The following is a 22,431-nucleotide window of genomic DNA, read 5'->3' as shown; positions in this document are numbered from 1 at the left end:
CTTTATTACAGAAAACTCTTTTGTGTAAAGGTTATTTCACACATACACAAAACAAGTCTTCTGGGCTTTCAGATATGTAAATAAAACAATTTGTTAAACCTTCAGAAAATTATACCAGCTGCCATTATTCTTCCAAGATTAGGGAAAACATGGAACACATACTCCAAGAATATCATGGTTCCTGAGGGAAGAGTTTCTATATGTCCTCATTCACTAGCAGTAAAAACAGTCAAATGTAATAAGCTCATAAAAAACCCTGAAAGGCTGCCTTGAGCCTTAAAATCTGATATGAAAATAGAGGACCACGCAAAACAGATAGAAGATATCATCATACTTTAAAGTCAATTCCAGTTCTTTTTATAAAAGCACCTGTTGGGATCATTTCCAGAGATCACACAATTTAGAAAAGAGGTGGGGGAATAGGCCAGAACTAAAGACAAAAAAAGTAAGAAAAATATACCAAAACAAATGTCAGTTCCCTTTTTCTAATGGTTTTATAAGTATTCTAACCAATTTGGAGGAAATGGGGGGAAAAAATCTATAGACAAATGCCAATTTGCGCAGCCCAGAAAATACAGCTTTTATTGGTCTTTATACATTTTGAGCAACTATCTTTCCTAAATTTAGCACAATTAGTCATCCATTCTCCACATTAGATAAATCTAAAATGTAAAAATATAAATTTATAAAAATGAAATAAAGTTAATTCATGAAAGAAAGTTACATCATAAGAATTGCCTCTGACCACCTGAAATAGCATGTACTTAATATGTGAATTTAAATAAGGATTTGACTCAACTATTAAAGAAGGTATTTACGATGTTAAAAAGGCACACTTGTACTTCAGGTTATTTCAGAAGATACCTTCCATATCTCAAGTCATCGCAGGCAGACCAACTTTGCTATGCTAATGGTAATAAGAGAAATAGTGCTGTTTTTAAGGCACTTGGATCTAATTACTTCATATCTCATTGTTAGCACAAGGCAGACAAAATTAGACAAAATCAGATAAGTACCTCGAATAATCATGAGACTGAGAAACTATACACAACGTCTAAAAGAAACAAACCAAAAAATATTAAAGAGCAGTGTTATAGCATGAGAACTATTACAGTAATAATGGAAGATGTGGCCGACCTTCTCTTTTAACTCCCCAACATAAGCAGTGCTTTGTCCGAGGATAGCCTCTGCAGATTCCTGGAAACAAGTCACCCACTGATTTTCTTGAAAATCGGCAATATTTACCTAAAAAACATAACTCTACATTATTTCAGCAAAGAAATAATAAAAGGAAGATACACTCAGGAGATGGGGAGAGTAACTTTTCCACTCATTAAAATATTCACCAGGGAAAAAACCATTACCACCATATATACTATATTCTTTCCAAAGAATGTGAAAAAGTACAGAAAAAAAATTTTAAGGTAAGTCTGGAACACAGCAGGAAAACACTATACTGTGGAATTATGAATTCAGATCTCAATGGAGATACAGCCCAACTAAACTCTCCTTCAGATGAAGAATCCAGGTACACCAGATTAGTGTTCCTCCAATGGCCTTTGGACTAAAGGTTTGAATGTGTGCCTTCAATGAGTCACAGCAGGGTCTCTCATTTTAAATTGTACATACTTCAGTCACTAAGAGGAGCTCCATGGAATAGCCCTCAGTCACTGCTACATCCCAGATGATTTAAAATCACCTGAGCTGGACACTAAATTTACCTAGCAATGATCAATAGTATCTCCAATAGGGCTGTGGTGTAAAATAGGGAAGTCAAGGAAAAAAGTGGATCACAAAGAATCCAGTTACTAAAAGGGAAAAGTAAAATGTTTAGTAGAAATAAGAGTGCAGAGATTTGTTTTTTTTAATGTATCATTTTGATGATTTCACATATTCACTTTGCATATACATAGGGCTTTTTTATACAAAGCTATGATAAAAAATAAGGGGACAAGAGAAGTTAAAACACTCACAAAAAAGGGGAGCATATCGCATACTGGGGCTTATACCAACAGTTCAGCCCATGGTATCCTCCTAGAGGCAAAGGGCACCCACTTTCCAGGGTGAAAACAGCAACGATAGACACACGGGTAAGCGTTACATGGAACCGGTGTGCCGGAGATTCCACTTAGAAGTTTAACAGAAAGGCTGATGAAATAAAACTACCTGAAACCATTTTCTTCATTTTAGTTCAATTGAGTTTATAGTTCACAGAAAAGAAGAAGCTCAAATATATAACTTTCCTGCTGAACTAACATTTTAAGGGGGCAATTAGAATGTAGAAAGAGTACTTTCTTATCTTACTTTTTTATCTGAAAAGATTTCTTAAAAATTTCCTATTACAAAAGTATTCACTGCAGGAAAATATAAAGAAGAAAAATCAACCAGAAATAACCATTATCAATAGTTTAGTATTTATCCCTCTAGTTTTTTTTTTTGGTCTGTATACATACCACAAGACTATATAAAACATACCATTTTAAATCTGCTATTTTCAATTAATAATGACTGAACATTTGTTTATGTCATTTAATAGTCTTCATTAACAATGGTTTCCAAATATTTTAACTGTGGAAACTATCAAACAGCAAATTCTAATGCCTTCATGGTATTCGACTCTACAGATATTTAATAAAAGAATTAACCAGTAGACTATTAAGGATGTTTAAGTTGTATCCAAGTTTTCAAAATAAACAAGGTAAAAGACAATTTTATAGAGATGTAACATCTCTACTTTTTTAGATGAAATTCCTTCCACGTGTTTACTGTGTAAGAAAATATAAATATTGTTAAGGCTTGCGAAATACTACTGCCAAATCATCTTCTAGAAAAATATGAGTGCCTATTTCCTTGTACCTTTATTATCATTCGGTATTATAACTTTTTAAAAACATACACTCTTCATCTTAAAGGTTTGTAAAACCTTTAAAGAAGCAATTCTTACAATGCAAACAAGCTACAATCCCACATCAGCATGCAGTCACGTACCTCTGAAGCCAGCTTTACTAAGGCTAGAGGAACAGATTATCCACAAGAAAAATAACTAAATATAGGCATCAGCTATATAATTACTACTCTCCAGAAATGCTATTTCAAATTAATTAATCTTCATAACAGTTAGCAGGCAAGTGCCACCAATGCTATAACTGTACTACATGCGCAGCAGACTGACATCAGCTGGGTATCTAAATGCAACTTTCTGGTATGAAAAAAAAGCTTTTAGCAGGAACAAAAAGACTGCTATTCAATTGAAAAGCTCCTTACTTTTGTATTTATAAAACAATAACAAGCTCTTTAGCACTTACTTCTCTGCAGGCTTCCTGCCACAAGTGGTCTTGTTTTTACTGTTTCTATAGTGCTTGGCACTTGCTAGGGACTCAAACACCACAGCAGTTTGCATGTACCCATTCTACTTACTGACAGGATCATGCGGTACTTGAAATTTGGAAATTCACGGTCACACTTCTCACAGCGGTACAATCCATTCTGTTGATCAATCACTTTCTTATTGCAGTCCTGAGTTGGGCAGGCCTGATACATAGAGTTCTCTTTGCGAAGATACACCACTGTTGCCACAGAGCTAAAATAGTCTGCCTTCAGGAGAAAACAGTGATATGAGACACTGAGCACCAGGCCTACCTTCAGGACTGGACTTAGAGGCAGCCCAAAGCATGCCCTTACACATAAATATTTATATATTCTAATCACAACGTGATTACAGGGAGTAAATCATTCTATAGTTTTAGAAATCACTTGTGCTAACCATAAAACTCATGAAGGTAAGTTCTACAGCATATAAGTCCTTAACAATAAAAGTTAATTCTAAATTAGACTTAATTAATTAATTAAAACTGAATAGTGTAAAGACAAAGACTTCAAGAGACAAAGACTTATTCTTATTCCTCTGACCCTCCAAAGATAACAGATCTAGGAAGTACAGACGAATGCAGTAAAATCTAATGCAGCTATGTTCAAACATCCTCCCACACTGAAAACAACAGCAGTGATTTCTAGGGCCTAGATTCACCTTTATCTTCGTCTAGGCCAGGGGTCAGCGGACTTTTTTCTGTAAGAAGCCAAACAGTAAATATTTCAGGCTTTACAAGCCATTCGGTCATTTGAGTAGCCTCTGTTGGAGCTACTCAACTCTGCCGTGTGAGCAAAGCATTCACAGACAATACGTAAATAAAAACATGTGGCTGTGTTCCAACGAAACGTTATTTACAACAGGCAGCAGGCTGGATCTGGCCTGTGGCCTTGTCAAGCCCTTGTCTAAGCCATCAAATTCAGTAGAAAGGAAAAGTAACTGAACAAAGGGCATTCAAAGTAAAGAAATCACTGATAAGTAAATGCAGCAAAGGCTAGTTCACGTGCTGGGGCTTTATGCTGTTGCTCTTTGTTTTGATTTTCAATTCTCACTGAAAGGAAATGAGCTGGATCCTTTTTGGGGGTGAACAATTTCCTCTGTGTATACTCTGAATTCAGAGCCAGGTCAGCAACTTCTGGGAATTTCCAGTGTCTCAGACCAAAAGAGGCAAAACAATCATGTGGATGTTTAAAGAGCTTGGATGAGCCCTTAATCCAAAGGGCACTACAGAAAGTAAGTCTCCTAGAATGCCTAAAGAGTTTTTCTGTATTTCCAGGTAAGGTCCAGATTCAAAGCACGACTTGAAAGTTTGCGTACAAATAGGTACTTTCTAGGCCCGATTTCTTATTATATACTGTCTACCTTTAGATCTAAGAGAGAAACTGAATGATAAGAGGATCCGAAGAGTGGCTGTTCCTATGACAGGACAACAAAGATCTGTCCAATGCTTAGCTCTGAAAGTGCTATATAACAGCATTGTAAGTTGCAGCTGATGACAATGATGGATAAGGGAGTACAGCAAAATGAGGCAGTAAGGAATAAAAACCATATTGTACAATATGAAAATAAAGCAGGAATTGTTATTCTAGGACAGCATAAAGTATAAATAAATAATTTAAATATTAAACTGCTGGCAGAGTACAGGTTTAGATCAAGATCAGAGCAGAGTCACTACATACAAACATGGAAAGAGAAGCTAAGACTAAACTCAAATACCAGAGCCAATTCTTGTCAGAGAGTACTGACAACTCTCAGCGCAGGAGGGGTTAATATTCTACAGCCAGTGAAAGTACACGTGAACTACCTGATGTCTGATACTGGGCCTGACTAATGCTGTGTGAGCTATATATATAACCTCAAAAACTGTCTTCTTGGAATGTGGGCATTTCAATCTGCAGGAACAATTGAATATGGACCCAAAGGCAGTTTACATTATAATACACAACTTGGTTATGACCACTTCATTAAGATCCCTCTGAGAATTAAAACAATTCTCTAAGTCAGAGTTCTTAACATTTTTCTGCCCCACATAGCGAAGGGATACAACATACTCCTATTAGGAAGCATGGCTCCTTCATCCTGGCAGTGATTCCCAACCATCAAGCCAAGCTCTGGTCAGAGCCCCAGTTAAGGATCAGCTTTCTGGCAGCTGGTACCAGAAATGAGGCTTGAAAACACATCCTTTTGCAAACTTTACATGCTTTTCTAAAGAAAGTTAGGAATGTAGGATACCTTGTCGCCTTGGCCCAGGTTCTCTGATTTAGCCTCATACAAAGTTTTCCAGTTGGTGTTGCTCCCTGCTATTCCTCCACTCTTTAGATCCGAGATGGAAACACCATCTAAGGCTTGTCCTTCTGAGTCAAACCTGAGAAATAAAGTATGACAGGTACTTTATATACTTACTGAACATGCTACTTATTTATTTATGCCAGATATAGGCTACTTACCTCCCACCCAATTTTCACAGGTCATGGTCACATGGGCTGCAGTTAGTGTCTTCCTCATTGTATCTAAGCCTGCTGAAGAAACTGAATGACCTCTTTCTATCTCAATTGCTTTGATGCCCCCCAGTGGTTAAGAAAGACAATGCTGAAGTACCACTGAACCTTTTCTTAAATTAGCCCTGCGTATCAACACGGGCCTGAGGGCCTAAGGCCTAAAAAGAGTAACCTTGAAAGTCAACAACAAAAAAGCAGTAATGTAGAGCTTCCGTTTAGTTCTTGAGGCTACTAATGCTCCTTCTCCATCAGCAGCTGCATTTTTATCATCACTGAAATGTGTCAGTACAGAAAGTGACAGTCATCATATTATAACAGGGTGGCAAGAAAATGTTCCCACGGTGAAAAAGATCTTTTAAACCTGATATAGAATCTAAAAGATTATATAACCCAAAGTAATTTATTAGAAGGTACTACCTGTTTTCTTGCAGATTTACCTTCTTAGTGGGAGTTTTACTTATGCCAATACTAAAATTAATTTGTATTAAATTATTATTAAAATTGAGTATACTCTCTTGATTGAATATCAGCCAATATAAAGGAAAGAAAACCAGGGAAAAAGTGGCTTAGATGCATTTGTGGCAGGAAAGAGCAAGTCTGAGATTAAAAACATGCCAATGTCATCCATAAGGAAGGTAACTAAAAGCTAACCACACACAGAACAGGCTCCTTAAAAAGAGACCATCTAATGGAATGAATGCTGTTCTATACTGCAGACAGCTGCCTTCTCATTCTGTCAGGGAAGCAGCTAAATCCGTCACAGAGGCACGGCAAGGTCCATAAATCTATTTCGCCAATACTTGCTACACAAGTTTACGGTTTCAAAAACTTCAAGGAGACATTTGTCACCAAGAGAGCTCATCAGGAGTCAACAGAGCAAGAAGAGAGGGAGCCCTTCTTACAATAAAAATTCTGCATTGTTATAACCAAGATCTAAACATCTCCAATTCTTGCCTAGGTGGAGTATGTGCACTGAACCACTCTTTGATCAATACCCAGTTATTTTATTTTGGAGACAGCTGTGTCTTTTTATGTTGACCAGGATCATGGTTATTGACAAGTAAAATATAAAGACCTTAAGGCAGGCATGCAATTAATCTGGGATCAAGCTCCAGAGCCTGAAAGAAAATCAAGCAATAAGGACCCAAAGCTGTGGTTATTTCTGGTCAGACTACTAACAGGCCCCCCTGCCTTATAATGCAAAGCCAACTACTAGATAGTTAAATATAGATACATGAGGCTGGCTTAAGTGACATTGAACACTCCAGTAGATGTTTCATGAAACTATTCAAATACTAGTGGTATTGGTTCACATCAGACTCTAAACAAATGTGGGGAGTATGTAATGTGAACTAATTTTTTAGTCGCTTAAACCCTAAGACATAGCCGGAAACCAACGCACTCCCCTCGTGTGACTACAGCTATACAAATTATTTAAGCTAAAGTGTTCTCCCTGACCACATCAATTCTTGCATACCATGTTTCAGTTTAAAGTGCTCTTCTGAGGCAGAGTTTTCACACCCTAAAAAGCTAGATATAGCGAGATTTTAATAGGCTCTCCTCACCCCGAGTGCTTTGGGAATAACAATAAAGTGCCAACAAAAGCCCATTGTTCTCGCCGCACTTTATCAGAGTCCTGTGAACACATACTAGAAGATGCAATCGGCACCAAAGACTGGACAGAACAAGAAAGCACTTTCTCCCCCCATGTTATAGTAGCCCACAGCTTTAAATCTAGGAAAGAGAAATGCCTTCAGCACACAGCCGCTAAAGCCTGGCCTCATCCTGCTTTGGTAGGATTGAGGTCAGCATGCAGCACTTCCATTCTAATTGCCTCCTCCTCCAACTCTCCAGGTTTGTCATGGGATTACAGGTTTGTCAGTTTAAGGGCTTTAAAGACATCCTCTCAGAAGGGATAATGCCGCCAAGAAATAGAGGAACTGATCCATTCAGTAACGAAGCCCTCCGCTTGGTAGACAGCTCACACACTGATCTTAAGAACCGAAAGAACCAGCTCTTCCACGGCTGAAATAGCTCCTTTGTTTAGCCCCATAACACCTACCATCCACGAAGCTTATAGGCCTCTGGGATGTCAGGATTCACAATGATTGTGCTTGAAGACAGTATAGACAGGCTCCGTCCACCAAAATCAGAAACCCTGGCTCCTTTGATAGCCATCACAGGTTGTCTAGAACCATCAAATTTATCAGCCTGCATAACAACAAAAATACCAAACAAATACAAACAAGTGTCACTGGCAGGAAGAATACATGGAACATTTTTACAGAAAACAGAAAATAGTGACTAGAGTGAATGCAATAAATGGTATATGGAATCTATACAAGATAACCTCATACACAAGAATTTGCTCAGAGATATATCAAAACTAATATAGAATTAGAAGAAATAGCATTTCATTATGTGAAACTTAAAACAAATCTCACAGAAGTAAATCAAATAAAGGATTTCATATATTCCCCGGACAGCCCAATCCTTTGTTAGGAAAGATCTACATGGCCTCCATGGCCAAAGGTCCACAACTCACAGGACAAGTCACCACCTTTCTGCACATGCTGTTATGTTAGTACAAGTACTTACATCTTCTCCCCACAGAGTTGCAGATACCACTTTCCCTGACATGTCCATCAAATAGATATTTCTCTTAGAAACTTCTCTGTTGTTAGACTTCACCGTGATTTTAGTGGCATCTTCATAGCTCTTGCAGATCCCAATTATGTCTAAAACACAGGTACAATGTTTTAGCAGGAGATGGTTAAGGCTCCCATTATAGCATGACCAAGGGTTGTAGAGTAAGCAGGTTAAGTCTTATACTTCCCTTATGTGTTGCCAACAAAACTGATAATCGCCACTCTCTTTGCTCTCAGATGCAGACTTACCTACAAGTGAATCCTTAGATTTGCTCTCTAGGTCACCGATCCCCGTGAAATCAAACTGAACTGTGGGTAAATGATGACCATCTTCACAGGGTATGACAGAAGTCTCATTATTGAAGGTCATCTCATAGTCATTTTTAACAGCTGTGAATTGTTTGTTAGCAATCTTCAGAGTACCTTTAGAGAAATAATAGACCTGCAAAAGAGGCCAAACCATGGACTATGGGGTAGTCCATTAAAGTGGACATATCCTTTACCTCCACACCGCTCTCCGGTGGAGAGTCCCTTCATCCTCATACCACCATTCAACTGTTTCAGTTCTAGACTCGACACTCCCATACCTTGTTCACATCAATAAGGGGAAAGAACTTGTCCACTTGCTCATTGAAAGCAGTAGCTCTGATTTCACCCTGCGGAAGCATTGCAAGAGCAGGTTAGAATTGTAGTGTTCATCAAGTTTTGCAAGTGAAAAACAGGACATTTTAGTGTCAAATGACATCTTTAAAGCAGTAGTAGCATAGCACAAATGAGATCTGTGAAAGGGCTACAGACACCCCAGAAACATACATTTTATAGTCACATATTCAAATTATTAATCCCATGAAACAACCTAAGTATAATCATGATTTTTCAACCTTTAGCAACCTAAAAAAAACAAAACAAACCCAACAGTGAGTTTAATATTCTGACAACAAAAATAAAACAACTTTGAACACTGAGTGACACGAATAAAGCCCACAGGGAAATGTGCTGAAGCATAGTGATTCACCAGCTTCCCTCGCATTTGCATTAAGCAAGGAATTACTTCATATTCAGGAGTCATTGCCAAAAAATGTTATAACAAGTCATGTTTCCAAGTCACTTGTGATCTGATTTTCGCTTCTACTTTTTGTCAGTCAAAATGCTACAGATGGATAAGAAACTTAAATAAATGGCTTAAAATTTAGCCAACTTACAGAATAGGCCAATAATTTGGTAAAAAATTAGGTCTGACATTGATTCAGTATTACTTAGTCAATACATTTGGGGTGTTATTCCACCTTCCAAAAACAAACCACCTATCTTTTTCTGCCCTCTTCAAGGTTTGAACAAATAGGAAATACGCGGCAATTTGAAAAGGATGCTAGAAGTACATGTTAGGAATTATAAATAAAACTAATGGACAGAAGAGAAACAGCTAACAAGACTAGAGATTGCACAACTTGGATTTTGTGTCTCCTCACAATTTTGTTTTAAGTAAAGCAGGTAGAGAGTCTGCCCAGTCAGACTCCATCTCCCACAAAACCATTCACTTATCAAGGTGGATGCTATGTGCCTTCTGCTGTGGCTCAAAGCTCCAGTTTGCTCATAAGCAGACATCACCTCCTATAGCTTCAACTAACTAAGTCTGCCAGCAAGTCAGACAGAGCATCTCTGGTTTCTTATGACCATGAGGCTACTTATACACTTAGAAAACTAATTTCCGCTGCTACAAAAGCTTTTGTTTAAGGTTAAGGGTTTTATTTATGACCTTTATTTTAACCCTTTGCCTCCAGACATAATAAAAACACTGCAGTAGTGGAAAAACAACAAAGACAATTATGTTTCTTTTTGGTTTATTATTGTTTTTCATCTCATTGGCCTATACAGAGATGAGCCTTCTGTTTCTCAGAGTTGACTACCCCTATTTCCCCACTTGACAAATACTCACACTTTCATCAACTAGTTCTATAGAGAAAAGCTTCCCTTCCCCTCGAGAATTGCTCCAGGTACGGATCTGACTTTTGTTGGTAACACGAGCACAAATAGTCCACCTAAAAACCAAATTGACACATTACAGTTCAGAGTCTTACTCGGGAAAGATTTAAAAGGTTACATAACATCTTCCTATAGCCTTTCTTACCTTCTGCATACTTCATTTTTCAAGGTAAGCTATATTTTAATCCACCTAATTAAAACCCCAAGATGACATACAATTTTGACAGTTTATAGAATAAGCAAATAGTAAAACATACAAGGTAATTTAACACTCATTCTTCTGTCAAATAAGTAAATTTATAAACTATTTTCCTTTTCCGAAACAGCATCACCAAGGCAACAACATCCCCTTAATGAAAGGTTTGAAGATAGAAAATGTGGTAATACCAGCAATTATGATTTGCCTACTATTTTCATTACGGGAACTAATGTAACTGGGGTCAAACTTCCGTCTCATTCCTAACACATACTGAATAGAAACACAAGGTTATGGAACATGGCGTTGGTGAGCCTCCAAAGGAAAACACACTCAAGTGGTATGATCTCAGACAGAAGCCACTAAAAAAAAAGAGGCACAAGACCCGACATCCAGTCCTGGTGCCCATACTGAACGTAGGCATTGTTATGTTAGTTACTTTACTTATAATTTCACAGGTGAACGTACCTTCCCTACATTGCGAAGAACTGAAGAATAAATTAATAGGCACAAGACCTGACATCCAGTCTTGGTGCCCATACTGAACATAGGCATTGTTATGTTAGTTACTTTACTTATAATTTCACAGGGGAACGTACCTTCCCTAAATAGCGAAGAACTGAAGAATAAATAAAAGCATATCTGAAAGAATTCTGAGATGAGAACTTATTCATTTGCAACTGCTAAAATTAATTTTTAATAGAAAAAAGTCATAAAAGAAATATCTGTTCAAGTATATTAATGTGGTATAATACAAATAGCACTGGTTCTTTTAGCCAATTAAATTAGAGTAACAGTTTTTTAGACTAAAGATCACCTATTTACATGACAAGACGATGAAATACCTTCTGAATTAGAATAAATATTTAGTTTTACTCATAAGACTATCAACTCATTCTTTAGGCATTACATATTTTAGATTTCAAAATGAATGAAACACCAAAGGCTAGGGCAGATTGCTCTCTTTGTCATTCTCTTCTGATAAGAGAGTTCAAGGTTGCCACAATTTGTTCCCTCCTCTCTCTTGGGAAAAAAAAGAGGAAACCTATTTTATGTGTGGTAACGGTTCAAACATAATTAAGACAAGAGCCCATAATAACTCATTATACTATTTTGTGAGAACGTTCTAAACTTATTCTATGGAATAACTCACTTGGATTGGTAAGGGGTGAGGCTGGCAATAGGTACTACTTTGGCTTGTGTTCCTCCAGAACTGTTCACTAGGCTGGTACCTCCAGCTCTTCCAAATGTCTTTGAGGCTCCATAAGCCTTAGATACAGTGGAACCTTTAACAACAAACACAAAGACAGACAATCACCATTCTATTTAAATTTTATAGTAAGTTTTGAAATAACTCTCCATTACTGAGGTGTCACTGGTGAAATCACTGGTGAAACGAGAGGCAGAGTTTTTCCTTTTTAGTACGTAAGAGATATGGAGATCAAATAGAGACTGAAACAGGAGGCTAGAAAAGTGATCTAGAATGAAGGCTGGGCACAAAGAAGTTCACTATTTGCTGACTTAAGCCCCGAGGTCAAGAAAATAATGGTAATGAAACCAGACACTGCTTCTTCGAAGATCCACCCTTCTTAAATTTTTCTCTTCTATCAATGGGCAAGATAATGAGTCAGAGAAAGAAAATCAACCTCCCTGACTGGTAAAACTGATGGCAAGTCACTAGTTGCATAAGAAAAAAAGCAAAAAGAAAGGCTAAGTAAGGGACATAGTGGATGAACCATCTGAGGTCAAAGATACTCGTTACAAATATGTCACCTCAAAACATCCCCAGAGAACTTCCAGTCCTCGACTGGTCTAACAGGACTGAAAAGTCCAGAATGAGGTCTATGGAACTGGGTTTAATTGGGAGCAAAGGGCAAGACAAATAGATGGCTGGCCACCAGGATTCCTTCCACTTCCTCGATCCAGCCTAAGCAGCTGCCTTGCACTTGGAAAGAATAGAAAATTAAAGCCTATAAGCACATGAATTCCTCTGTATGCACTTTGTTTCTGTAAAGCTTCAACCTCCTAATTAAGAAAATATAATTTAGTCCAATGAATTCATATCTTCTATATCAAAACATTTCTTCAGAATGGAATTTGGCTAGAAATGTAAATCTACCATTCAGCATTTATTTATTGAGTTTCCACAGCATTTACTACACTATTCTAGGTATTTATGGCACTTAGTAAAAAAATACATAGACCGTCCCAGATCTTAAAATTTCCTATTCAAAATGGGGAGTCAAGAGAGACATCTACACACACAACAGTAATAATTACCTCAAGATTATGCAAAGAAGCACATGTAATGTATAGAAGATGTGTGTGTATACATACCTAATATATAAAACACACACAGCCAGTTTTCATGCCGGGTAGCTTCCCCTCAACACATACCCAGCCTTTTTTTCACTACTCAACTGACGCATGTTTAAGGAACACTGACTCTTTTTTTTTTTTACAGTTTCCACTGCTGATAATAACAAAGTTAACATATAGCAAACTCAAGATCATGGATATCTCCTCTTGATTTACAGCTGCAACTCTTTTATCTTGTTCTCTCCTGCTCTAGCCAGGTCCATCCCTCAATGTCCTTATCACACGCCATGCTCCCTTTTGTCCTGACCTATTCTAATGTCTTCTCTACCTATTACAGTCTTACCAACTTGTTAAGTCCTATCCTCAAATTCCACCTCTGCCCAATAATCCCCTTAAATTCTGCTCATTAAGATAAATCTTCTTTCTCTTCGTTATAGTATATATTATCTAAGTCGATTATTATTTTTATTAAAATTATTGGGGTAACATTGGTTAATAAAATCAAATAGGTTTCAAGTGTACAATTCAAGAATATGTCATATGTATGTATAATGCACTGTGTGTTTGCCACCCACAGTTAAATTTCCTCCCGTCACCAAATATTTGACTCCCTTTACCTCTAACTACCTCCCCACCCTTCTTCCTCTGGTAACCACTAAACTGTTTTCTGTGGCCATGGGTCTCTGTTTGTCTTGTTCATTAGTTGCTTTCAATTTTATATCCCATATACGAGTGAACTCATATGGTTCTCAACTTTTTGTCTGACTTATTTCATTTAGCATAATAATCTCAAGTTTTATCCATGTTGTTGCAAATAGGAGTATTTCCTCTTAAGGCTGAGTAATATTCCATTGTATATATGTACCACATCTTCTTTATCCAATCATCTATCGATGGACACTTTAGTTGTTTCTATGCCTTGGCCTCTGAACAATGCTGCTATGAACATTGGGTACATATACCTCTGCAGATAAATATTTTCAAGTTTTCTAGGAAAAAACCAAGAAGAGGGATTGCCGTGTCATATAGTCATTCTATTCTTAGGTTTCTGAGGAACCTCCATACTGTTTTCCATAGCTGCTCTATCAATTAACTGATCAATTAATAATCAGCATTAACTGATCATTAACTAAGTTTAATTTTTAAAATTAAATATTAATATAAGCCAAAGACAGAAAACTGAGAAAACAAATCTGTTGCGAGGAGGGAGAGGAACAACACACTACTTGTTAGACTATTTGTATTTTGGTCTAAAGAAGTGACTTACCATTTTAGGTAATCTATTTACCATTTTAGATACTCTATTCCACTACCTCCCTTCAACAACATATATGAATATGTTACACTTATAAAGGGAGATAGATAGAAGGTAGTTAGATTTTGCAAGGTAAATAAAAGCATCAAAGACCAATGGAGAAAAGTCATATGCCTTGAAAGTTTCACAGAAACATTAGTGATGCCTTAACCTTGCTTTTTTTGGAGAATCTTAGCATTGAGAAATAGAACTAATAGCTGAGGGGAGGAGAGGAGGTGGTATATGTGAAGCTGTAACAGAAAAAAAAGAACCTCTAAAGATAAATCCAACCAAATTCTACATATCATAATTTTCAATGGTAGTTCTAAAGTAAAAGCCAGGAAAAAAACAAAATTATTCCATGACAGTTTCTCAGGACCTGCTGCAGATAAAAGTTAAAAAAAGAAACTATTTCTCATCCATGAGACTGAGAAGCAAACCGATATAAATGACCGATATAAATGATACCGTCTTTAAGCTAAGATGAATAGCCATGAGAGCCCCAAATGGGAAATTTGGAGAGGCAAGCCGAATTTAATAAGTAGATCTTAGGTAAAAGGCTAGAATTAAAAAGGTATATAAATTCGCAAACTCAAGAGGGTGTAATACCTAAGATGCAAGAAACTACCAGAAAGACTATTGACAGAGAACAGTATATCATTCTGATAAAAAAAAAAAAGAGGCATATTAAGCACCTTTAAAAGACTATCTTTAATCTATTTTTTTCAATCACATACTTTGCAGTAAGAATTGGTGTTATTCTTTGCAAGAAGCAACTGTCATGAATGGCATTCTGAAAACTCCATTTAGTCTGATTAAATTTCAAAATATTATTCCAAAGCTTGACACATATAATCAGCACAAGTCCTCATGTGACAGTCTTACCCACTCCTGAGCTCCCATTCTGTTGCTGGGGCCTGCTGGTTGGTGGACTGGCAGCTGAGACTGGAGAAGGAACTACCTGCTGTTGTCCATGTCCTGAGAATCAAAGAGAAAGGTACGAATAATATGGGTTAAAAGATTTAAACTTAAGTAGAAGAAATACATGAGAAAGTATGAATTTTTTATTTTCTCAAAGACTCGCGTGGGTCAGAAGTCTTGCTGGGGCAGTCAACGGCATGCAGTGAATTTGTAGGGGTTCACTTTTGTTTTCATTACATAAAAGGTTGGCTCCATTTACCTTTCACCTGCTTATAATTGACAGCTTTCAGTTTTAATGAGGTTCTCCCCTAAAGCCTTGCCCATTTCTCCTGCATGAACCTGAAGTAAAGTCACTGGGCTAAATCTGTGACAATACCACTTTTTCCATAGCAACAAATCGATGTCATCAACAGAACTGTGTGTTCACGGCAGGATCTATTAGAAGAAAAAGCTGGGTGGTAAGAAAAACCTAAAAAGAAGTTCAATTGTCTCTGAAGTGCCCCTGCTTCAAAGGAAAGGAGACATTCAGAAAGGATTCTACCCTTTCCTTCCCAAACAAAGCAACCTTATTTTGCAACTGACAGTTGGTGGAAAATAAGAGTTGAAAGAGCCTTAGATACCCTGAAGTGCTAGTGAACTGTCACAGCAGGAAGAGATGAGAATGGAGTTCAGAGGCAGGTGTGTCAAGGAAACAGGAAGATTAAAAGGAAAAGAGGGGAAATGAACATGTCTCTCAAGCAGAAAATAAGAAATGCCACACCATTAGAGTATTTATTTGCCCCTCATCCTTTCTACAAACGTTTATGAAGTTGAAAAATGTTAAGATAGCAAAATACATCTAATTGAAAAAAAGAGTTACAGAATTTGATTTTGCCTTTGTAATGGCTCTAAGAGTAGAAGTCAACCTATTCTGGGCTGCTCACCAAGAGTATGTGCAGCACACAAGTGCAGCTCAAAAACATTTCCTAGAGTGCCCTAAGAACACAAATAGTGAGCACTACTGAAAAAGCTTGCCTTCTACCATCCTGTCTCTGTCTTCTCCAATCACTGGATTTATTCCTGCTGGGTTTTCCAAGGCCATAACTCAAATGGGCATATTACACACCAATGTCTTACTCTTAACTGGTACAACTAAATGAGAGTTAACTATGCCATTAGAGTAAAATTAATTTAGTATAAAATTCAAAAGGTTAAACAGAACTATTTATTCTTTAGTTCTTCCTGTGGAGAGAAAAATTGAGAGACCTATTTATATAGAAAAAGAGAGTCTAGATTCTTGACAATGAATCTGTTTACTTTTTATAGCTTTTCTACTATCGCTGAAACTTACAAAGTATCTTAAGAAACTGAGAGAACTGCTTTTGCTCTGATAATGTGTCTTGTGAAGGAACATTTTGAAATTCTACAGTGAACCTTTTTTTAAAAAAAGGGAAAAGAGGAATTGCTCAGTAAACAATATTAGGGGCTAAGTGGTTGAGAAAAATATATTTTTACCTGCTTCATGAAACATTCAAAAGAATGAAAAGATTTAAACATCAAAGATGTTACCATAAAAATACACAACTCCCTGCTATACTCCACTCTCGTTTCTTGGTCTCTGCCACTGTCTTAAACATGTCTGAATTCTCAAGTCCCTTCCTCATTACCATGCCTGCTTCTTTAAGTATCTTGCTGGACAGGACATGGTGATGGTATTATGCTGATCTCTTACATTTAATTTCCATCTAGGTACCTTTATGAGGTACCTAGAGTAGTCAAATTCACAGAGACAGAAAGTAGTGGTTACCAAGGGGCTGTGGGGAGTGGGGAATGGGGAGTTAGCTAGCAGACGACGGAGTACACAAAATGACAAAAACTCAATTTCTACTAGCAAATGCTTTCTTAACAACAACTACAAATAATATAAAGATGAGTCAATCGAATAGTTACAATTTCCTGTTAGTGGAAAATAAACAGAGTAAGGCAGGAAAAAATTCTAACTAATAATGAGAACTACTACTAGGTATTATGTATGAAATTTATGGTTAGAAATAGTGTAGGTACATAGAACATGCACACATATTAACAAAAATATATAGTGGTTAATATAGGAGGCTTAAAATCATCCAATCCAGTATTTTATGAAACATGAATTGTGTTTGAAGTTTTATTTTTCACATTTTGAAAATTCTTTAGGTATCTTTATTTAAGGTAGTACTAGTACCATAAGACAATTTCAATGCACATTTTAGAATTCCTCTGCCTATTTCTGGGCTAGATTTAGTCAATTAATCTTACTGGTCACCTGATATGTAACAGGTTCTGGGTTAGGTGCTGGGAGGATACAAACCTAACTTTATTTCTCTACCCACTAATAACAGTTTCCTTGCTATCACAATGGACAATTAGAAATCATTTCTGTGAAATACACCTGTAAAGTACTAGTCATTGTAACAAAGTTATTACCATGGTGGTCCAAGTAACAACATGTTATTGATCTGGTTACAATGAAATTCAATAGCAAATAACCTTGAACAGTAAAATCTTCTCTCATCCCCCTGCACTTTTAACATACGCTGAAGGGAAGAGCCAATGGAACTGGATAGTGAGACAAAGGAGTTTTTCCCATAGTTCTGTAATCTGACCCCAAGTGGTAATTACCTTTTAACCTTTTTATCTCTACCTTTATTTGAAATACTTTGCCCCCGAAACACAAAATGCCCAAACAACCCGATTAAACACATATAAAAACATTAAGAATCTAGCTAAAAGTGAGAAAGTTGGGCACTATCATGTCTCCCTCACCTCTAAGATATCCAAAGATCTCACAGAGATGCTAAGTATTGCTTTCTTAGCTCTCTCCTTCCTAAAAGCTAATTAAGATAAACTGATGAGCTCATTTTAACAAAACTTCACTATTATAATACAATGTGATGTTCCAATTTAATATTTTAGAACTTTACCTGAATAAGTTCCAGCATTCTCTCTCTAATTTAAAGCACCAAATTCCTGTTTTGTGTAGGTACAAATTAGAATCTAGGAGGTTCTATTTTTGGAAGAGCAACAAAGAGAGTACCCATACCACACACAAACATTTCACATATAGACATATCTTTAGTGAAACTAAAGGACAGATAAAATCCACAAATTCCAAATTATGTGAAAGTGAAGCCCCAAATACCATAAATCAAGAAACCACAATGTTAAGACAAAAGCAGCATGTATGATTTAAATGTAAAATATAAGATCACGCAAGTAGTAGAATAAAACACTATTCTGGTCTGGATTTATATTTGATAGTTTGTTGAATGTGATGACAAAGTTTGAAAGTCCATGTGTTAAAAGGAAAGGAGAGACGAGAATAAACTTTTTTTCACAAGAAAAAAAAATTATACAAGTTTTAAAGGACAAATATACTATGAAACAGAAATAATTTCTATTTACCATTATGGACTGCATAACATTTCACTCAACATCCACATATATAACAATGGTTCCATAAGATTACAATGGAGTTGAAAAATTCCTATCTCCTAGTGACGTCATATCATAGAGAACAGCATTACTCATGTGTCTGTGGTGATGCTGGTATAAAGAAATCTACTGTGCTGCCAGTCGTATAAAAGTAGAGCACTTACCATTATATACAGTATGTAATACTTCATAATGCTAATAAATGACTATGTTACTAGTTTATATATTTACTATACTATACTTTTTATTGTTATTTTAGAGTATATTCCTTCTACTTATGAAAAAAGTTTGCTGTAAAACAGTATGCTGTGTTACACTGGCAGCAGCCTATACATCTTGTTTACTGCGTCTCTTGATTGCATCATTTTCTATGTGTCTGATTTAATCTTGGTTGTTTTGTAGTGACATGCTGCCCAGGCTTAGAGCCTAGAGCAATAGGCTGTACCATATAGCCTAGGTGTGTAATAGGTTGTACCATCTAGGTTTGTGTAACTATGATGTTCACACAACGACGAAATCACCGCACGACATATTTCTCAGAATGTATCCCTGTCATTAATTGGCACATAACTACAAATGTACATATATAACATTCCTGCAATAGATTCACTCACACATCTATTAGCGTAAATACAATTTTCATAACAGGCAAGAACTTTATATGAAGGCTAATCTCTGAAGGTCTGGGTACAGTAGAAAGTGGGATAATGACTGGAAATCAGAAATAAGTCTCATTTCTTGAATCAGCTCATCTGCTGTGAGACCTTGGGCAAGTTACTTCATCATCTTATTCACCTTCATTTTTCTTCATGGTTAAAACAACTGATTTCTAAAATAGCTCCTTGTATTTCTAATATTCTGTTATTGTGCTGAATACTCTCCTAGGGTGCCTGAGCCTCTCAAATTTTCCTTTCCATTACTCCACTTAGGCAAAGGCTAGAACTGAACTCCAGATAGGAAAATAGACAGAATGTAGTTTACCTCCGGCACAGAATTATTGGGATTAACTTAAGTTATCCTTACGCAAAAGCCCAACTAACACCAAAAATTAACAATAAATTGAAGAACTACATTTGATAAGTTTAAGGCTGTGTTTAGTGTACTTCAGTGGAAACCACCTAAGCACCTTTTTCTATTAGGAGCAACAGTGAGAATTTAATTTTCTTTGAGTTTAAAAAACAAAACCTACTTAATTTCCTACTGGGAAATAATTTAAGAGAAGAAAATACATAGTGGAAGACTTCAAATAAGTTAAGTCACATATAAAACTCTGGGCATCTTTACACTGACCAGATGAAAGTCATTTTTAATTTTTTAAATGTCACATTTATAATTAAAATAGCCAATATAAGCTATATATTCAATAACTTTTTCTTGTAAAAAATTGAGTAAAGATACAGGCATACCTCATTTTATTGCACTTCACTTTATTGTACTTCACAGATACAGCGTTATCATCAAAATAAGGCAAGATGCTCCACCAGCAAGAAGATTATGACTTGCTGAGGGTTCAGATGAGGTTAGCATTTTTTAGCAAAAAATATTTTTTAATTAAGGTACGTACATTTTTTTAGACATAATGCTACCACACATTTAATAGACTACATTAGAGTGTAAATATAACTTTTATATGTACTAGGAAACCAAATTCGTGACTCATTTTACTGCAGTCATTACTTTATTGTGGTGGTCCAGAACCAAGCCTGCAATACTTTCGAGGTATGCCTGTATTAACCCTTTGTCAGCCCTACCTTTTAAACTATTTTATCCTAGATAATAAAGTTTACATACTTCCTATTTTTATTTAACATAAATTTTTTTTCAATATAATCAAATATTGTGAATTATTCCAATCAATTTATGCAGCCCCACCCTCTTTTTAAAAATTATTTTTGATGGTTTCATTTTCTAACTTTTTAAATAAATCTGGAATTTATTTTGGTGACCAGTGAGGCTCTATTTTATTTGACTTGGAGAAGACAAGCCTTTTCCTTTTATGGGGCCTGTGACTGAAGACACTTTGCCTTTTTCTAGAATTATTAGTCTCTTGTTTAAAGTAATTGATTTTTTCTAATTTCATTGTGCTTTTCTATATATTTTCACAAGAAAATCCAAATCATTATCAAGAGATAATCACTCTAGAGAGAATTTTGGGGAAAATGGCAGAATAGAAAGCACCAGGAATCTATCTCTCAATGTAGATTAGAACTGCACAGGCAGAATCTGTCTGCTGTAACTATTTTGGGGGGAGGCAGTCCTGTGGGACTGAGCCATTATCCTGTGAGATCTGATGTTAACTCTAGGTAGGTAGTATCAGAACTGAACTGAATTGTAGCACTCCCAGCTGGTGTCCACAGAGAATTCAAGAATTGCTTAGCATCGGGAAAAAAAAAACCTATACATTTAGTCACAGAAGTGCCAGAAGTGTGAGTGTTGAGTAAAAACACAGGAGAGGTTTTGCCTTTATGGACTTGTACAATCATTTCTCCAGTATTGAAAAAAACTGAAAGAAGAACCTGGTTCCTAGACTCCCAAATCACTAGTTTCATTAAGACTAACAATCAAACTGAATCCAAAAGGTAGAATTCCAGCTCTATAAAGAGGTATTCATTTGAGTGCTACAACCTATAAAAAGCATTTTACCTTCATTATAGGGCACTGGATTGCCAATCTTTAATCCAACTGCTTCAGCTGATTTCAAAATGCTTAACTCCATTAAAATAATTACTCTCCTACAACAGAAAAGAAATAAATAAGTTAGAAAAAATAAACTCAGAAGCCCTTCAAATGATAAGCTACTTAAAAAGCTTTTCCCCAGTAATCATTTTGATAAAACTATTTCCTTTTGTCAGTTTTCAATACTGAATAACTTGAGAAATATATGATAGCAATTCCTACATAAATATTTCCCTTAATCTTTCACTGCATCATTATTAAGGCTTTTTATAATCGCAGGGTTTTCATTTCCCATCTAGTCATTTAATTAAAATGCAGTGTCCTGACTACATACCATATCTTCAAGGAGCAAATGACATACATGATAAGAATTTAGATTATTAAACACAAGAATACATGGCACAAAAGGTGATATCGTTTCAAAAATGTAGCACTTATCTAAACAATTACCTTTTCCAGGTGAAAACCAGTATGACTATAGATGTTTAAAACATATTATCTAAGAATTTAGTTCTTTGACCCATTTTAAACACTGATTAAAACCTTGCAATAACTTCCCAAGGACCTTAGGCTAAAAATGAAAACCTTTCACTTGGCCCAAAAGGCTCTGTAGTATGGTCTTGCTAATCTCTCTCTAATTCATCTCACACCAGTTCCCCAAGGCTCTCTGCACTCTGGCCACACTGTTTTCTTTCTGTTCCTGGGGTATGTTACATTCTCTCCTGCCAGAAGGCCTCTGTGTAAGCTGCTCCTTGACTGGGATTGCCTTTTCTGGTTCTGCCTCATCTAATACACATTTTTTGGCTCTCATCTCAAATGTCACTTCTTTGAGACACTTCTCTAATCTTTAGCTTAGGTGAGATTTTTGTTATACTCTTTTCTATCGCCATGACTTCTTTCCTTCAGATCACTTCTCTCAGGTTTAATTAATATATATTAACATATACGTATTTATATAGTTTATGTTCACTATTTATCCATTCATATATATTTTAATCATACAGTCATTATTATTTGATTATCTACTTCTCCTATTAGACTGTACTTCTTTTTCTTTTTCTTTTTTTTTTTTTTTA

At 36.2% G+C, this 22,431-nt stretch overlaps 1 protein-coding gene across 1 annotated transcript in view; it reads right to left on the bottom strand.

The window, feature by feature from the left end:
* Positions 1–22,431, bottom strand: part of RPA1 (replication protein A1) — a 50,825-nt gene that overhangs the window by 3,498 nt on the left and 24,896 nt on the right. Inside the window, exons 5-15 of the mRNA XM_039886300.1 lie at positions 21,323–21,411; positions 15,191–15,283; positions 11,846–11,978; positions 10,450–10,552; positions 9,101–9,169; positions 8,763–8,955; positions 8,464–8,603; positions 7,928–8,076; positions 5,600–5,732; positions 3,418–3,594; positions 1,138–1,245 (exon numbers count right to left, since the gene is read on the bottom strand). Of these exons, the coding sequence (XP_039742234.1) occupies positions 1,138–1,245; positions 3,418–3,594; positions 5,600–5,732; positions 7,928–8,076; positions 8,464–8,603; positions 8,763–8,955; positions 9,101–9,169; positions 10,450–10,552; positions 11,846–11,978; positions 15,191–15,283; positions 21,323–21,411 (1,387 nt within the window). The remainder of the gene's footprint in view (positions 1–1,137; positions 1,246–3,417; positions 3,595–5,599; positions 5,733–7,927; positions 8,077–8,463; positions 8,604–8,762; positions 8,956–9,100; positions 9,170–10,449; positions 10,553–11,845; positions 11,979–15,190; positions 15,284–21,322; positions 21,412–22,431) is intronic.

The sequence above is a fragment of the Pteropus medius genome, unplaced genomic scaffold (assembly GCF_902729225.1).
Source record: "Pteropus medius unplaced genomic scaffold, Ma_sr-lr_union100, whole genome shotgun sequence".
Taxonomy (NCBI): domain Eukaryota; kingdom Metazoa; phylum Chordata; class Mammalia; order Chiroptera; family Pteropodidae; genus Pteropus; species Pteropus medius.
This window is presented reverse-complemented; position numbering and strand designations above follow the sequence as displayed.